Source organism: Myxine glutinosa, chromosome 10 (genome assembly GCF_964187855.1).
Source record: "Myxine glutinosa chromosome 10, kmMyxGlut1.1, whole genome shotgun sequence".
NCBI lineage: Eukaryota > Metazoa > Chordata > Myxini > Myxiniformes > Myxinidae > Myxine > Myxine glutinosa.
In genome coordinates, this window is record NC_136270.1 from 62,594,990 (window position 1) to 62,614,496 (window position 19,507).

At 45.3% G+C, this 19,507-nt stretch overlaps 1 protein-coding gene across 1 annotated transcript in view; it reads right to left on the reverse strand.

Moving 5' to 3' along the window:
* Positions 1 to 19,507, reverse strand: part of LOC137433624 (carbonic anhydrase-related protein 10) — a 295,408-nt gene that overhangs the window by 38,045 nt on the left and 237,856 nt on the right. The window contains exon 6 of the mRNA XM_068125924.2: positions 15,957 to 16,029. Coding sequence (XP_067982025.1) covers positions 15,957 to 16,029 — 73 coding nt within the window. The remainder of the gene's footprint in view (positions 1 to 15,956; positions 16,030 to 19,507) is intronic.

The window sequence follows — 19,507 nt, forward strand, 5'->3', positions numbered from 1 at the left end:
CATAATGTTACAGGAAGATTACCTTAAGCACTTCCCAGTGGCATGAAAGGTCATCAAACAGGAACTTAACTGCATACTGTGACTATTTCCAACAATTTTAAAGGTATTTCTCATCCGAGGGATGTTGTTATCACCACATTCGTGATTTATGTGTCTTAAAACGAGTTGTGCAGACTGGTCCGTATGTCTTGTTACCCCATGCTTGCAAATAACATTGTGTATTGTCGCGTTCTTCCTTATGCCGAGATACACCCACACACCAGATTAGAAGTTGGTACTTCGCTTATTTTTCAAGATATTCCGCTCACAAGGTTCAGACATACATGGCGTCAGACATACATGGCGGCGGCCATCTTGGATTTTGACGTGGGTTGCACCCGCACACCAAATTAGAATTCGGTCCTTCGCTTACGCACGCACGCACGGACGCCTGGTGTTGGCTTAGCGGTTAGTGTGCCGGCTTGGGATCCCAGGATCCTGGGTTCGAATCCCGGTCGATCGCTGAATTAACGCCAGGGGGGTTGACTCAGCCTGTCATCCTTCCGAGGTCGGCAAATTGAGTACCAGCTTGCTGGGATGAATGATCCCGGTGTGTACCCCGGCTTAGAATAGGTACACCGTATCCCTGCGCATCGTAAGAGGCGACCAAGGGTTGGCGTCAGGAAGGGCATCCGGCCATAAAAACATTGCCTCAAACAGGGAACCATGATTGTCATGAGGCCCGCAAGGCTAACCCCCGCTCTAGCGGGGAAAATGGCTTTAAAACGATCATTCATTCATTGTCGCGTCAGAGGCTGACGGATGTGAAAGTGCTTCTTCGTCATGTCTTTTTTAGTGTCCCCCCCCCCCACCCCCCCACCCCCTGTGATGTCAAGAAGGATTTCACATTGGACATGGTGACAGATAATCCTCTGCGGTCAAAATGAGCTCCGCCATCCAGAGCCACAGTGGATATTTAGAAATATTTGTATGTTCATGTCTTGTGGTTTGTTTTGACAGTTGTTTTGTTCGTGAGGTTTTCTTGCACTGTGAATGGGAATGGCAATACAAGGTGTCCATAAAGTATTGTACGACTTTGAAGTTTTATAACGTTCGATGTATACATGATATAAACAAACTATAAATGGTGCATGAGACCATAATTCATCAAGTCTTGATGAAGTTAATAGTAATGTTGTTGTTTTTGCTGTTATTAAATCCACTACTCCCCTGGGTTTCTTGACGAGTTGACATTTTCTGATGAGGCAACTTCTGCATCAGTGGTAAAGTCAACCACAATTACCGTGTTTGGTTCCCAAACGATGACGATTAAATCTTTAGCATATCGCCGTGTACCCACAAGACAAGGCTCCATGTCACAATGGTTTGAATGTGCGATGGTTCTTGAATGACGTCTTCCAAGACGAGTGAATCGGTCGACACGCCCAATAGATTGGCCTATGTTGGAGTCAGATATAATTTGGGGATAAACTCAGCGGCCATATTTGCAAATCCTGTTCAAATTTCAACTCAATCGGATGAAAATTGAGGCTTTTAGAAATTCCACCTAAGTTGTTGACCTTTGGCCTATGTTAACCTTTTGCTCTATATTGACCTCAAAAATAATTGGTGGTTGAATTCAGTGACCTGATTTATAAATCCTGCCCAAATTTCAAGTCAATTGGATGAAAATTGAGGATTTTAGAAATTTGGCAAAGTTATTGACCTTTGGCCTACATTGACCTTTTGACCTCAAATTCAATAAGTTTCTTCCTTATGACAAACTCTACCATTTGGTGAAGTTTTGTAAAGATAGGTTTAAAATTGTGACCTGTAGGCGATTGACAAACAAACAGACATATAGACAGGGGTGAAACCATAAATTCCATCCACCTGCGGTGTCAGGGGTAATAAACCTGGAATATAATGTATTTGTTTGTACAAGAACAACAACAACAACAACATGCATTTTAAGGCCATTTTCCCTGCTAGAGCGGGGGTTAGCCTTGCGGTCCCCATGACAATCTTCTCCATTTTGCCCTATTTTCTGCATCTCTCCTTGTTAACCCCCTTGCCCGCATTTCTTCTTCCACCATCTTTGGCCAAGTCTTTGTCGGTCTTCCCCGTCCTCTACTTCCTTCTACATTCATTTCCATCACTCTTCTCAACCAGTCACTTTCATCCTTCCTCAACACACGACCAAACCATCTCAACCTGTTCCTCTTCACAGCATCAATCACAGGCTCTATTCCCATCATCTTTCATCATTTGTCTTCCTCTCTCTCAACGATACTCGGCACATCCACCGAACCGATTTGTTTGTACAAAGAAGATAATTTAATATAAAGTATAATAAATCGGGTTTTTTTCAACCGAATCTACCTTTGTTAGTCTGCCTGGCACACATTCCACAGGTAAAGACTGATCACATTAGCCACGGTATAGCACCTTCCCCTTATGCTAACGGACGAGGTCATGAAGGAGGTGTAACCGCCAGGTGGTCCTACTGACTAGTTTGAAACGAGCCGGTCCATCAGACCCCACGGTAGTGGTGAGAAGTCCCCCCTGAGCTCCCCGACAACACGGCGACCTGGCTGTGTGCATCTCGAAAACAATTTTCAACTTGCCAGAAATAGCTGACACATCCACAATGCAATGTCTTCCGTGTCAGCTCACGATCACACGCCGTCTGTTGTGTTCACATGTTTGCCGTTCCCACAACCTTGCAGAATCTATCCCTGTCAAATGGATTTTGGGGGCCGTCCTATGTCATTCCCACGGCAATGTATCACGATGACACTCACGAGTGCAATTCTAAAGGAAATAGATACTTTGTGGAAGCTGTACACTAAAAAGGATTAATGTGTGTCATTATCCTGATTAAGTTACATCCAAAGTTTGTTGATTCTGTGAGCTATCAGTTAAATGTTAACACTTTCCCAAGTTGCTCTTTGTTTATGTACATTACCTTAGCTTAGGATATCTCTTTCCCAAGCCTAACTCCATTGTCTCTCCTTTTCTGTCTAACTCCTCCACGCTCCATTTTTTTCCCGAATAACCTTTTTTGTATCGAAGGTCGAAGCTCACGGAGGAACTAGAACATATAACGGCTCAGGATGTAACAGAACAAAAGGAACAGCAGAAAGAGAGGGGGAAAAAACACCAACAGCAGTCGAAGGACAAAATACAGAGGGAGTATGAGAAATAATGGATGTGGGGAAGAATGAGGGCTCGGGGAGCACAAGACGGATACAGCCGCAAACTCTCAAGATGGAAAACTGTCAAGATCCATGTAACGTGATGTCACCTCGCCTCGCCTCGCCTCACCTCACCTCACCTCACCTCACCTCACCTCATCTCTCTCTCTCTCTCTCTCTCTCTCTCTCTCTCTCTCTCTCTCTCTCTCTCTCTCTCTCTATTTTCTCAATGATCTATTTTTCAACTTGTTCCTGAAAATACCACCAAATTCCCAAGTGCATGCTTTTGCATCTTGTTTATAAGTCTAAATGTTTGTGTTAGTTTTCTAAAGAAATAAATCTGTCTCCTGCTCCTAAAGCAGGTATGTTTTGACACAGATGCTGAATCGGCAGCACACAATTCTATCCCAGCCGTCGCAGCCACGTTCCCCTAATCATGAGATATTGAGCAATGTTACTGCTCAGTTGGGATATAGGTCTCCGGACATGGTGATGAATGTTCGCATCGTGGGTAAAAATGGACACCATAGCCTAAGATTTGCCAAATATTTTTCATTTTAAAAAATACACAAGTCCATATAATTTTAAAATATACAAGTCTATATCAATTTTTGATGATCAAGAAAACACATACCCCACAAAATAACCCACGGGACAGCCCACGAGTTCCACTGTACTTGAGACGCAGCAGGTGTGCTGCTCAGAGCGCTTCAGAGCCAGTATTCATCAAGGAGTCGATCTTGGGACCAGGCCTTTCCACTGCTTTGAGCAGCTGAATCGACGTGACGTACGTTGGTTGATTTAAGCCCATGGTACATCTGCAATTACGATCCTGGTGATATTCCATGTCGTTCGTCACTCTGGTTATTCCCTCTTATGAAGTGGGCTCCCTGCTGTGTGAAATTCCCAATGCCTACAAGTTGCTTCTGAAAGATGAAAACCATTGGGACTTGAAACCCAGTACATTTTCCCTTATTTTTGAATGAGTTACTAATACATCTCGGAGTCACATTTTCCTGCCCAGGAGGTTCACCTGAAGCTGTGGGGATCGAACCCACATCAGTGAGGGCAATGCAACAAGGCAACCACCTACCCAACCACCAAGCCGTACTCCTATCTACATCAGTCGATTAAAATTAATTTATGCTTTGAATCTGTGGATGGATGCACATAAGAACATCATAAAATTGTATGTAATGAAATTTAGCAAGATGTTAATTAGCCGCCAGACGTGCTAAATAATTCAAACATGTATAGCATTCTTAAACAGGACTATTATTAGAAAAGTATATATATATATACAGACTTGGCATTTAATATGGAATATATTTTTTGTCTTGACTTGGGTTTACTTTCTTAACTCAGTATATCAATCTGGTGAGTTTCTTTTACACTTTGGTGATTTATTTGTTAAAAGAACCATGTCACTGATTGTCTGTCGCAGCAAGAAGTCAACAACCGGATTATATCACAGGTGGCGTGGCAAAATGTACGGAGAGATGCATTTGATGATTGGCTTCACAGTCGGGTATACAAGGGTTGTTGCGTTCTGTATTAGTGGAAAACAATATATATATATATATATATATATATATATATATATATATATATATATATATATATATATATATATATATATATATATATATATATATATATATATATATATATATATATATATATATATATATTGTTGCGGATATGAGGATTGCATTTTTTTGGTTGTATTGTATTGGAAATGGTGATGAACATTGTTTGGATATGGCCCCTCCTGCCTCCGGAGTTGTGTAAAGATAAAAAGGGCGTCTCGGTAGTTATTCCATGAAACACCACATTGCAGGACCCGATAAAACCCTTGTTCAGTAGCTTATATCTTATTATGTGTTTTAGAGTAAGGCCTTGTCTTCCATTAAAATAATACTCCATTGCACCGAATCAATTAAGAATAGCTCCCCTTCAATAATTCCATTTCCCAGCCAAATTCTCCATCTGTGGGTAAAGCAGTTCACAAGCGTGGGGTGCACGCCCTCTCAATTCGCTGCTATAGTGAATATGTGCTCCATGCTCTGTTTGAACAGGAGGGGCGGGGGCGCCAGGGAGAGGCAAGCCCAGGGCGCGCCACGAAGGGCGGGGCTGTTCAGCCCCATGCCCAAATAAGGAAACAAGCCCGTGGCTCGCCACGAGGGGCGTGCCGTCGGCGCCATGCCCAAATAAGGAGACAAGCCCGTGGGATTACCATACAAGGTCACGAAACAGAGCACGGGGGGAGAGGGCGGTACCAAAACCGAAAGGGGCGTGTCACACCCGCGCTGAAGGTATGAGAGAAGGGTGCGACGATCGCTGGGACAAGCGACACGAGGGATACGGCAGATGAGTCTAGGTGTGTAAGAAGGCGTGTCAGTCCCGCGCTGGAGAGAAGTGAGAGGAAGGAAATACGAGCTGGGCTGCGTGGAGAGGTACACGACAAAGAAAGGGTCCAAGAGAAAGCAGAGGAACTTTTACGAACGAGTTGCAAAGAGATACGGCAGATGAGTCCAGCCCCGTTTCAACCAGCCGCGTGAAGCCCTGACGGGGCAGCAAGTGACCCTGCCGGCGTGCGCTGTAAAGCTGAATACCAGGAGCTGCCGGCATGCGCTGTATAGCGGATTACAAGGAGCTGCCGGCTCCCCGCTTCCCGCCCGGAGTGGACCTGCTCGCTGTGCCCTGTGATCCCACCTGCTCATCCTTTCCAGCCATTCCTGCCTGCAAGTTCCCCATTTGCGTATGTGAGTTTGTTTTGTTCGTGCTGTCCTGGGTAGTAACTAAGTCTGTATAAGCTAGTAATTTTCACTGTGTCACCTGCGTTTTCATGTCCGCTGTAAATACCCGTGACTGCTCTTTTTGCTTATGTGTGTAAATAATAATAAACCCCGTTACTCTTCTGTACGTCTTCTTCTTCCTCTTTGCATTCGTCGTCTTAGTCTTTTCCCGATTGAATAGCGGTGGCGCGATACGGCCAACGTTTGGGTGAATTGGGTTTAGTCGGGGAACAACTGTTCGGTCACGGAGCCTCCGCTCGGCAAACATACCATCCTTAACCGCGTACCGTAACAATATATATATATATATATATGTATATATATATATATATATACTGTTGCGGATTCGGGCATCGGCGCTCCCCTTATCAAGGGGGGTTAATTCCCTTGTCTTTTAAGCTGGCCGTCTGCCAATCCTGGAAGCTATGACGCTCCTTCCGGTCGGAATTAGCTCGGGTGATTGGTCAATGAAGTCCCAAATACTTACTTACTAACCTGACCGTAAAGCAGGGAAATAACTCCCACTCGAACGACGGATAAGATGGAAATTGCCGAGCGATTAGCAATCCGCGGCCCGAGCCATTAACCAAGAGACTAAACCCGATTATAGCGGTTCCGAAATCGTGCCACAGATACTCAATGGAAAGAAAGGACGGAGGCGATCGAATAAGAGGAAACCAGAGTAAGGGAAGAACAAAGAGTGGGTTTATTAATTATTTCCAAGCAAAAGAAGAGGAAACGAAAGGAATATACAAGGAAGGAGAAGAAGCAGGACACAGGGCAGGCTTATCTAAACAGTCTTAACTTACAACCCCAGGACAAACGGACACACTCACACGGAATGGTTGTGGTAGGGGAGGAAGGTCCAGGCAGATGGTCAGGCTCCGCGTCCGGTCCCGACTCGTGCCATGGTGGTGATGGAAGCAGGCCGGCAGCGCGCAGCATGTCGTTGACCACGAGTGGACCTTACAGATATATCGGGGGGACTGGGATGCTATGCACGGGATAACCGTATAGCGTGCCAATGCTCTCTCTCTCTCTCTCTCTCTCTCTCTCTCTCTCTCTCTCTCTCTCTCTCTCTCTCTCTCTCTCTCTTAATGTTAATCTCAACAAGGCAGTTCATATCAAAGGGGCACCCTCACACAGTTCTTCTTGCACGCAGTCCTTCAAGTCCTTGCAAAAGGAGGCCGCCGAATGAAGTCACCCGCATGAAGTCCGTTACAATCGATAGTCCCCTGCGCAGTCCGTGCAAAAAGGAATCCCCCAGCACAGTCCGTCACAATAAGCAGTCCAGGGCGCAGTCCTCATCAGAATGTGCTCGCTGGCCAGACCTCTGCGCAGTCCGTGAAAAGGGCGTCACGCTTGCGCTTATATAACGCGCTTTGAGATCAATGCGCGCACTTCGAAACCACGCCCGCCAGTGAGCTCACCTCAGCCCTGGTTGGTTGGCGAGGGCTCACCGGCTCCGCCCTTGATGGCGAGTTGACAGGGCCACGCCTCGTTCTTGTGTCCCGCCCCCTTTTTCCTCAGCCTGAGACCTCATGTTCAATGGCGTTTGGAGCGAGCGAACTTCAGCTCAACGCAGCGAACGCTGCTGGCAAGCAGAGACGCGTAATAGAATTGGGAGAGAGAGGTTGGCAAAATAGCCAGAATGGATTGGGACCTATTCTTATTTAATTGATGCAACACAGATTCAACTATTGGGAACACAGCTTAACTAGACACATAATAAGGAAATAACTGAGATTTCTAAGGTGACCTACGTGTTGCTGTGGCCTATCTATGGGTGCTACCTTTGATCTTTTAAATGATGGAATATTATTTCCAAGTATTTACAAAGTGAGGGGTTCTAAAAACCGCAACACTGCACCCTCCTTTCCTCCAGGCCCAGCCCGGGCCGAAACAACTTTAACTTAGTGTGACACTTAGGTGTGGTTACCCTCTACTTTTAACCTCACCCTGAGTGCGACAGTTTTAACACTAAATATGTCCCGCCTGCTGCGTTGCATCCTATCTAATTGACTCATGCCCACAGACTAACCGAATTGCGGAATTATTCTGAAACTACACATTTAAGCCGGTGGGGAGCATTATTTACAAAAACACTAATCATTTACAAACTGTCACCCAGGACCTGTCTTTTGTGGGAAACAAGAAAAAGATCTTTTTGAAAAGAGGGAAATCACTGCACTGCACTGCACTGATACACCATACCACAGGCATCAATAATAAGAATGCACCACTAAGCACCAAAAAGCACCATCAAGAAAAATACACAAAACACACATTTTAAAATAATAAGCCATGATGATGTCTTCTTCTTCTCTGCTGGGCCGATGTTTCTGGTTGATCTTCCTCTTCTTACTTGATGTTATTTATAATAAAAGGGCACACACCGCGTCCGCTTTTTATTATTTCTGGCCAGCAGGGCCAACTTAGGTGGTCCACCTGCATGGCATGGCGGCCACTCTGAGAATACAGTGGTCCGCAACCAGACACCGCTGGCAACAGTGGCCAGTCCCAGCAGACATGCCAGGCCACAGTACGTGTGGTCCATAAGGTGGTGCTATGCCACAGAACGTGTGGTCCATATGGTGCATCAGTGCAGGCCGGAGGCAACAAGGGTGTGGGCGCACAACTGTGGTCACCTGCACACTCCCCCCTCCCCCCCCCCCCCCGGGCACAAAAGAACAATGGTCCGTGAGTGGGGAAGGAAAGACTAGCAGATCAGCGGGCAGGGGCGCAAGGGTACACATCCATACAAAGCAATGCGATATGAAGGGCGCGGGAGAGCGAGATGAGAAAGCTCGTCCCTAGCGTTCGTCACTCCCCATGTCACCTACTCAACCCTTGCCCCTCCCCGTATTTACACTTTTTACAAATTCGTCTCTATCGTCTTGTCTTTCATTCCCTCTAATGCCAAATTCGTCCCCAATCCCTCCCAAGAAGGAAGGGATGGAATATTAAACAATGTCTCACCCACGTCGAGATGCGTCTTTCATTCCAAATGTTTGCAAAAATCAGGTGTGGAGTCTTATCACCTAGGTGAGTGGATGCAGATGGTGCGAAGAGACTTTCATCCTAGCTATACTTCTAAATGACATTAACACTTTTTACTCTCCCCGGGGTCTTGCCCTGCCAATCCATTGGCCATCTTTACTCTATGCGGTTCTAAAAACCAATTCCCATTGCACATACTGTGGCGCTCTCCAATTTGGGGTCTCACTCCCCCGAGTTTTCAATTCTGTGCCCTCGCACAATTTCAGGGCTGGGTCGTGTGGCTCACCAGCAGGTCCGCTCACCTGCACACCTCTGCCACTGAACGTTGCCACCCGAGCTTACCTGCTCCCCACCCTAACCTACCTGGGGAAGGCCCTCCCTGGCACTTACCCCCTCGATGCCCTCTATGGCACTGGGCTACCTGGTTCCGTCCTCCGGATCCCCGGGCCCCGCTGAACTCTAACTCTGAATGCGAACCTGGCTCCCAGAGCCTACCTGCGGCCTCACCTGGCTGACAGACTACCAGTGGCGGAGTGCCCATTTAATCATTCTTACTAACAGGCCACACGCCCAGCCATGCTATTTCACTTATGCACCAACCAAGCAGTACTCTGCTACTTTCAGCACCACAGATGTCAATATCCAACCACAATTTACCTACTCCCTCTACCTACTTTTAAACTACCCTACCCAGGTACTCGTGAAGGGGTCCATCCTTCCCCCATTCACACCTTCGCACCATACACTCCACTCCACGTATTCCACACTCCCACTCCACACCATTCATTCCATACTCCATTTACTCCAGACCATCTATTCCATCCAACCATTCTCCCTTGCCACCATGCAAGCCAATCACTCAATGCACAATCACACACATCCTCGATACTCTGCTCAATACACTTTCCACACACACACACACACACACACACACACACACACACACACACACACACACACACACACACACACACACACACACACACACACACACACACACACACACACACACCATTCACGAGCAATTCCTCTCAATTCATCATTTCATCCAAAACTTAAAGCTCATACACACAGCATCATCTGGCTATCTATTGCCCTTCTAAGATTAGTGCTTCCCTGTCACCCCTTATACTATTGCACATCCCTCGGCGTTATCATCCAACTACTCTAATCTACGTCCCCACTACTTGTCCAAATGTCACTACTTAAATCTTGGTCACCTATGGTCATCTTTCTAAATTCCTAACCATTATCCTAACCCTCCCGGGCTAGTTTTCACCACCATCCCCATAATCTATAGCTCATGTGCCCCAAAACATGGATGCGAGGGATGGTAGAGCTACCATCCCTCTACACCATATACCATTTGCCATCATTACTGCTACCATTAATCGTCCACTATGCTTGAGCCTCTCGGTGCGGGAAATACATTTTTTACAGCTCGGTTTCGAAAAACCGAGCAATGCATATGGTGGTCTGTCTCCTGTCGTTTGGGTCCGTCCGGCATTTACGATTCTGGGGAGGAGGTTTTGTCGGGCCAAGACTCCAGGCACCATCCCTACACAGGGCCTTTCGCTCCCATGCGCGATGGCCCAGCCTTGCCCGGCCGGAGCACCGCCACCACAAGGGGGCGCTGCTCCGACCCCTTCTCCTTCCCCTCGAACCGGGCCGATCGCCTTGCCTGGCAAAACGCGCCATCGACCGTGCAGGGCGGAGCCCGGCCCGAATCGTGCACGGCGCTCCGTGCAGGAGCGACGCGGCACCGATCCCGGCCGGCCCCCGCAGCACACAAAGCGCACCACGCCCGAGAGCTCGCGTCGGCTATACGTCGGCCTGAACGCTGTCCCAGTTAGCATCGATGTCCGACTCGCATGCTCACACCACGCGTTCCGTTCTACACTCACAAAACGCAGCGCTCCAACGCCTCTCATACACTCCATGCATTCCATGCATTCTGTCAATTCCGCCACCGCACTCTCTCATGCACACCACCCAGGCACACTCACAAACTCCGTTACACACCTCTCTCACGCACCTTCTTGCGCACACTCTCCCAGTACGTACTCCGTACCACTCATGGGTGTGCATTCTGTTGCACACCCACTCAGCGCACACCTACCCACAGGTGTGCAATCCCCTATCGCACACCCAATCACGCGCTCTGGTGTGCTCTCCCGCACACGCTCCACAACCAACTCACACTCCGTGTCGCTCTCACCCTCACTATCACGCTCCGATGTGCATTCACGCTCGCACTCGGTAACACACTCACTCTTCGGCGCACACTTTTTCCTCACACAGCGCACAAAGGACCTTCCACGAACGCCCGGGTGGCGTCCGGGTCCCAAGCACGCGAAAACTCCTTTCGCGCCAAACACCTTCACGCACAATCTTTTAGCACCACAGACAGTCTTTCTCAACCTTGGCGCTTCCTCTTCTTCGCTCCACCACCTGCAAACTTTTCATTTGGTTATGCAGCACGACATCACGATGTGAATACAGACTTTGAGCATACTCCATTTCTTTCCCCCGCGAGTGCTTTTCTAAGTCCTCTGTCTCTCCAATTTCCACTATTGCTTCGATTTCCTCATTAAGCTCGACGACCGCTGGCGCATATGAATTTGCGCTGTCCAATTCGGCGGCTGTCGGGTTTTTCACACCCCGTGTCGCTATTTATATCCTGGTCCAGTTAACCAATTGTTGCGGATTCGGGGGTCGGCACTCCCCTTATCAAGGGGGGGGGGGGGGTTAATCCCCTTGTCTTTTAAGCTGGCCGTCCCCCAATCCTGGAAGCTATGACGCTCCTTCCGGTCGGAATTAGCTAGGGTGATTGGTCAATGAAGTCCCAAATACCTACTTACTAACCCGACCATAAAGCAGGAAAATAACTCCCGCTCGAACCATGGATAAGATGGAAATTGCCGAGCGGTTAGCAATCCGCAGCCCGAGCCATTAACCAAGAGACTAAACCCGATTATAGCGGTTCCGAAATCGTGCCACAGGTACTGAATGGAAAGAAAGGTCGGAGGCGATCGAATAAGAGGAAACCAGAGTAAGGGAAGAACAAAGAGTGGGTTTATTAATTATTTACAAGCAAAAGAAGAAGAAACGAAAGGCATATACAAGGAAGGAGAAGAAGCAGGACACAGGGCAGGCTTATCTAAACAGTCTTAACTTACAACCCCAGGACAAACAGACACACTCACATGGAATGGTAGTGGTAGGGGAGGAAGGTCCAGGCAGATGGTCAGGCTCCACATCCGGTCCCGACTCGTGCCGTGGTGGTGATGCAAGCAGGCCGGCAGCGCGCCGCGTGTCGTTGGCCACGAGCAGACCTTACAGATATATCGGGGGGGGGGGGGGGGGGGAGGGGATTGGGATGCTACGCACGGGATAACCGTATAGCGTGCCAATGCTCTCTCTCTCTCTATTAATGTTCGTCTCAACAAGGCAGTTCGTATCAAAGGGGCACCCTCACGCAGTTCTTCTTGCACGCAGTCCTTCAAGTCCTTGCAAAAGGAGGCCGCCAAATGAAGTCCCCCGCATGAAGTCCGTTACAATTGATGGTCCACTGTGCAGTCCGTGCAAAAAGGAGTCCCCCAGCGCAGTCCGTCACAATAAGCAGTCTGTGGTGCAGTCCTCATCAGAATGTGCTCGCTGGCCAGACCTCCGCGCAGTCCGTAAAAGGGCGTCGCGCTTGCGCTTATATAACGCGCTTTGAGATCAATGCGCGCACTTCGAAACCACGCCCGCCAGTGAGCTCCTCAGCCCTGGTTAGTTGGCGAGGGATCACCGGCTCCGCCCTTGACGGCGAGTTGACAGGGCCACGCCTCGTTCTTGTGTCCCGCCCCCTTTTTCCTCGGCCTGAGACCGCATGTTCAATGGCGTTTGGAGCGAGCGAACTTCAGGTCAACGCAGCGAACGCTGCTGGCAAGCGGAGACGCATAATAGAATTGGGAGAGAGAGGTTGGCAAAATGGCCAGAATGGATTGGGACCCATTTCTTATTTAATTGATGCAACGCAGATTCAACTATTGGGAACACAGCCTTAACTAGACACATAATAAGGAAATAACTGAGATTTCTAAGCTGACCTACGTGTTGCTGTGGCGTATCTATGGGTGCTACCTTTGACCTTTTAAATGATGGAATATTATTTACAAGTATTTACAAAGTGAGGGGTTCTAAAAACCGCAACAATATATATATATATATATATATATATATATATATATATATATATATAAATAAATAAATAAATAAATAAATATTTAATCATTAAAATAACATCCTTATAGAATCAACTAAAATATGCAATACAAGTCATGACTGAAACTGCGGCACAAAGCCTTAGTGGACAAGATGGAGAGAGAGAGATAGAGAGATGGGTGTGCAACAATAGTTGGTACTTTGAGTGGTATTCTTAAACTCATTCATTTTACCGCTTCCGATAAAACACTCCAAGAGATCCTAATGTTTGATGTACATAATCAAATTCCTAGTTTCAGCGATGTATATCCCAGATGTATATCCTAGTTCCTAATGTTGGAATAAAGATGATGTTTTATTCTGCACGGTACATAAGCAGTAAAGACAGGTAAATTAAACATTATGAGTAAGCTACTTAACTGCGTGTGATTATTCTCAATTTGAAATGATGAGGCAATCTGCAATCTTCTTCTTCAAATGATGATCAGGCTCATTCATTCAAATGATTAGGGTAATAAGCCAGAATAATAAGCCAGAACTCTGGTTCAGACCAAGGCAGTACAAACCAAGTGGTGATGTTTCATGGGATCTAAACGTACTGGAAGCTTCACCCAGCTGTATGTGCTTCAAACATATACAAGCTCCAGTGAACTTGAAACATACCCTTGTGTGCAAAGTGTGGTTTGGCTTGTAGAAGGTGAGAGAAGGTGAGGAGTATGGTCTTGGCTCGGTGCTAGCTGGGTAATAGGCTTTGGAGCCCAGTACTCTTGACAGAGCGTCGGAGCGCTCTCATCAATTAGTCAATATTTCCGTGGCTAGATCTAATACTGGACAGCTAGTCTTCACTCGCAACTTCCACTGAGTAGTCATGGGAATCAAACTAACAATACAGAGGTCAAAGAGCAGCACACACTCCTACCCACTCAACCACAGCTCAATAGACTGTGCGGACGATTACAACGAATAATGATATTAAACAACGCTAAGTTAAATAATGGGGATGTCGATGAGTTGTTATGATAGAGTTGTAAAAGTAGGCCTATTCGGATTAAAAGTCAACGACGTATAATAGACAGGTGTGTAGGGTAACATTTGCATATCTTCCCCATGTTTTGCATTGCCCTTTTCAATGTCCCCTTGCCCTTTCATTTTTCTCATGTATGTCCCTCTTCCAGCTGTCCTTCTCCACCATCTCCTCTCCCTTCATGTTACAAAAATGTACGAAACCTTCCATGAGTGCAGACTTTGGATGGAGAAAAACATAGAAATAAATAAAAATGACACATACACAAAAAATAAATAAATAAATATTTATGTATTTACCAAAAACAAAGTAGAGCGAAAAAAGGTGGAAAAACACCTTTATATTTGCTCTAATGAAGGGATAATACTCGTGTAGATTTTTAAAATTACCATTCTGAACAACAAATAAAGCAAATAGCGAACACAACAAACAAAGCTTCAATTTTATTTCGTTGTTTCCGAATATATTTATCACAAGAAGTCACATGTGCCATCGGCAAGACTATGAAAGAGTTGATGGCGATTCCATTTTTTGTAAACTACAATATTTGTTCATTGTATTTCAGAAATAGGTGAACACACGACTTACAGTTAACACAACATGGCTTGGCCTGTTAGTGTTTGTTCCCATCTGAAACCCTGGCTCACGATGCAAGTCGGCACCCAGGTTCAAATCCTAAACAAACAATGTGTGTCCATTGTTTGCTCATATTCTTGTAATCCATGTAAAAGTACATTTCTTCTTCCTCTTTAACATCCACTCTTATTCTCACCTTATTGTGGGGTCGGCCAGGGAAAGCTTGTCCCAAGTCTTTCATGAACCAGCTGGCCAGGCCTGACGTCTGACCGAGGTTAAGTCAGGAAATTGTAATTTGTTCAGTGTTGGCGATAGCTCGCCTACTCTTCACGAAGGACACTGTGGGATCTTCAACATCTACAAATTGGTGCCAGGCAGACTGGACACCAAGTTTAACGTCCATCCGAGGGACGGCACACACATTGATGAATCACCTGCCTGTGAAACACCGGGATGACGGTTTATTGCTGGGTCGGGATTCGAACCCAGGTAGACAGTGTCGAGGTGAGTGTGCGTGTAAAGATAGACTGATATGTAGCAATGCCTTTTTCATGAAATTGATTTAGGTACAAGCTCCTCAATGAGACCACTGAAAACAAGAGAATTTTAAACAAACATTAAATATTTCACAGTTAACATATCGATAATTTTATGTGCTGTGACAATTGTCCAATATCAAATGGAGTTAATGTTTTTCCCCCGTTTTGACCCCTGTGACCCCAAGTCCCCACCTCCTGGTGTCTAATCCAAAACATCGATACATATTTCATGCGTCCCCCAATGTTGATTGCATATACAAAGTTTCATTGTAAGAAGTTTATACACAGGCCCGTAATTATTATATAATTATTAGCTCTTACATGAGCCTCGATCTTGTATACAAAAAAAAAAATTGCATTTTTGGGGAATTTGACCTTTTGACCCCGCCACAAGGGGCGGTGCCAAAAGTGACTGCGCTTGCACCTTTGTGCCATGCAATGATCATAACGACCAAGTTTGATGAATTTCTGCAGACCCGTTTAGGAGATAGACTGATAGAGTGACGGACGGACAGACTTACGGACAGACGGAGCCAAATACAATATCCTCCCCTCTTCAAAAAGCGTGGGGATAAAAATAATGTGCATACGCACAACAAAGCAATATAAAAGGTATTAGTGCAATACAACTCACTTCGGAAAGAAATTCTTGTGATGCTTTCCCTGTTGAGAAGTCGGTCGAGAAAAGGGTTCGAAGCATCCGCCACCTGATGTGAAGATAATCAACAACAGTCGACATGAAGACAGGGTGTCAATATTAAAGGTATTCACATGCACCTTTACAAATTGAAACCGTACGTGTATGATTGTGTACATTTCATTCAACAATCTGTGATTTCCTTTGAGAACCACACCTGCAGCAACCAAATTACATCATCACAGGGAACTTATGCTCAACCACAAGATGCTGAAAAGTTAGAACTTCAGAACTTTTTTAGCAACAACAAAGATGTCAGAAAATGAAGGTTCATATCTTTTTTACAATTTGCTACTCGTCAGACAAGACCCGGTAAATATAGAAAACTAGTTAATGCAATGATGAACAGGTGAAACAATTATCTAACGAGAACGACACTCGGTAGAGAGCATACCTTCGACAGGCTGAACAGTTTACGTTTTGTATCCGACTGATAGGTCGGATCTGGAATCGGACCTGAACCAAAATCTAATCGGCTTGTTCTTGTCATCTAACCAACTCAGACACGAAGTTTCAGACACGAAGTTTCAGACATTAAGTTTCGGCCGAATCCGTCCATAACTTTTTGAGATATCGTGGAAAATATCGTTTTTGGCCAGATCTCTCAATGGTGAAGAATCACTTAAAAAATTCGAGTAGCCGGATACGGATCTTCAAAATCGAATTAGTTGGTCCTTGAAAAACACATCCAACATGTCCACCAAGTTTTGTTCGAATCTGTCCAAAACCTTTTGAGATAAGCTCCTCACAGACAACCAAACAAACAGGGGTGAAAACATAACCTCCATCCACCTTCAGTGATGGAGGTAATATAATAACATGATCATAAATGTAAGAAGGCAATTTTTAAAAATTCCACCAAAGGTTAATTTCTTGATCGAATTAAAATTTATAATAGTATGCAATGCTTTTTATATATACAAAATCGAGGCTCATGGAAGAGCGGGGCGAAGGAGGGTAACAGAGGAAACATAATGACAGAAGGTCAACAGTTGGACACAAAAAGCAAGGGAATGAAAGAAACAGAAAAGAGGAGAGAGAGATAGAGAGGAGGGAAGGAAACAAAAACCAACAATTAGGATTGTTAGGTTAGGATGGGTTAGAAAATATAAGGGTAAGGATAGGCAGCACGACATAAGATGGTGATGCACAATCTGATGGACGCCCTGGATTGGAGAGTAAGATGGAACCATTTCTGGAAGACAGATCCACATTGAGGGAGATAGACCGGAGGAGAGGTGGTAAAACAGATAGACAACCGACTTTTTTTGGAGTGTCGGTGTAGCAGACCTTGCGAGGCGGCCTCGTCGAGGGAAATGCAAATAGTATAGATTCCGCAAATCCCAAACTCACACATTCTCCCCTTATCCCCTCAACAAGATGAAAAATTGAACAAAAAGCTAGAAATTGTTTCTGCAATTGCAGCCTGTGTGTGTAGTTGCTTCCAGAACTTTCTGACTTTTAGTGGCCCAAACGCACATGGGATACCGCAACGCCTCGGCCTATGGTAACCCTGTAGGCCGCGGCATCGCGGTCGTATTCACATGAAGAACCAAAGCTTATACAGACGACTCGGTATGGCTAACTGAGTTAACATGATAGGGAATTGACTCCCAAAACTGTCTTATCTGGTCTACTGAGAACTTTGTACCAGGACGATAAGTATAAAAATGAAAACATCATTCCTCCATTACCCGGGCTGCTGACAATGCAAACTGACAACTACTGCTAGGCTACAACAGGGGGATTTCTTCATGGGCAGATTTAAACATTTATCATGAGGGTACGGGGAGGGCGACCAAATAAGAATATCAATAGGTTTACTGAGAATATAAAAAACCCTGCAAGTAATCAACTTTGTACATGCATGAGGAACCAAAAACCCAAACAAAGGCCCCAGGGAAATGAAGCCATGTCTATGATAGAGGATTCACCAGTAATCAAAGGGGCTTGGGGGTTTGATTCGGTGCAAAATTATATAATCCTATTTTGTGTTTGTGTGAATGTCATCATTTGGCTGCGAGTGCTGAAGTGCTGCCCCTGTTTACAGAGATTGCGTTTTTACAATGTCCTTTTGATCACATAAGGGAACAAGAAAGAGCAATCAGAGATTGCAAACCCTCGCCAGGATGTATTTTCAGTGTTTTTTTTAAGGCTTTTGTGTTAAAGCAAATATAGCGACCGGACCACGTGACCGATGACGTCATTTTTTTTTCTGCACTAATTTATTCCTAGATTATACTCAAGAAATTTCATCTTGATCGGATGAAGTTTTGTACTTGTTGAATTATTACGTCATAATGGAGGCAGCTATGACATCATCATTAACATATTTTATCCCCCATGGAGAGTTCTTTACAATGAGCCATGTCTCAATTTTTTCTATGCAGCGCTTTCAGAGATATAGAGGTGCAAATGTTTTCGGTTTTTCCAAGATGGCGACTGAACCACGTGACGGATGACGTCATCATTATATTTTTTTCTGCACTAATTTATTCCTAGATTATACTCAAGAAATTTCATCTTGATAGGATGAAGTTTTGTACTTGTCGAATTATTACGTCATAATGGAGGCACCTATGACATCATCATTAACATATTTTTATTCCCCATGGAGAGTTCTTTACAATTAGCCATGTCTCAATTTTTTCTATTCAGCGCTTTCAGAGATATAGAGGTGCAAATTGTTTCGGTTTTTCCAAGATAGCGGCCGAACCACGTGATCTATGACGTCATAATTATCATTAAAAATTATACAGGTGGAGTTGCACCTATGGTGAAAATTTTCAGTCAATCGGACCAACGGTTGCAGAGAAAATTATATTTATTCTGTGTGGACAAACAGACAAACAGACAAACAAATGGACTCAAATGCAATACCCTCTCCTCAGGCCAGGGTAAATATGGATGCCCCCCTCCAAGGGCTTGATACATGATGGGGGAGAGAACACTGTAATTATGTAAAGATTTCATGTTAAAGAGTTTACCCTCAGAGATGAATTTTACAATATCACCCGACAATAAGCTTCTTCTCTAATATTGCTTCCAAGTGCAGAGGACAACCGGCTTAACATCAGAGTCATCATGACTGACATGGAGCAGGTGGTGCAAGGTAAGAAGAGCAGGGTGGGGGTATTTGAGGCATCGTGGAGGTAGTTTATTAAATCTATTGAAGGGAATGTGGTTGGCACATAATGTTTTTGGAGGAAGCATTTTGCGCTCATCCCAAGTTGCCATGGGGAAAACCTGGAAGTGTTTTCAGCACAACTTCTTGAACAATGAATCTGCCGCAAATTCAGTAGAGTGTCTGGAAATGGACCTGCTCATCATCATGAGGACAAACTCGTCTTTAAATGAACTCTCGTGGGAATATTGATTGTCAAATTACATTCTGTTCTGAAGGTATCTGGTATGATAATTAGGTAACATCAGAATATCAGATTGTGTTACGAAGGAGGAAAAAATATCACTCTGAATGGGCATTGGTG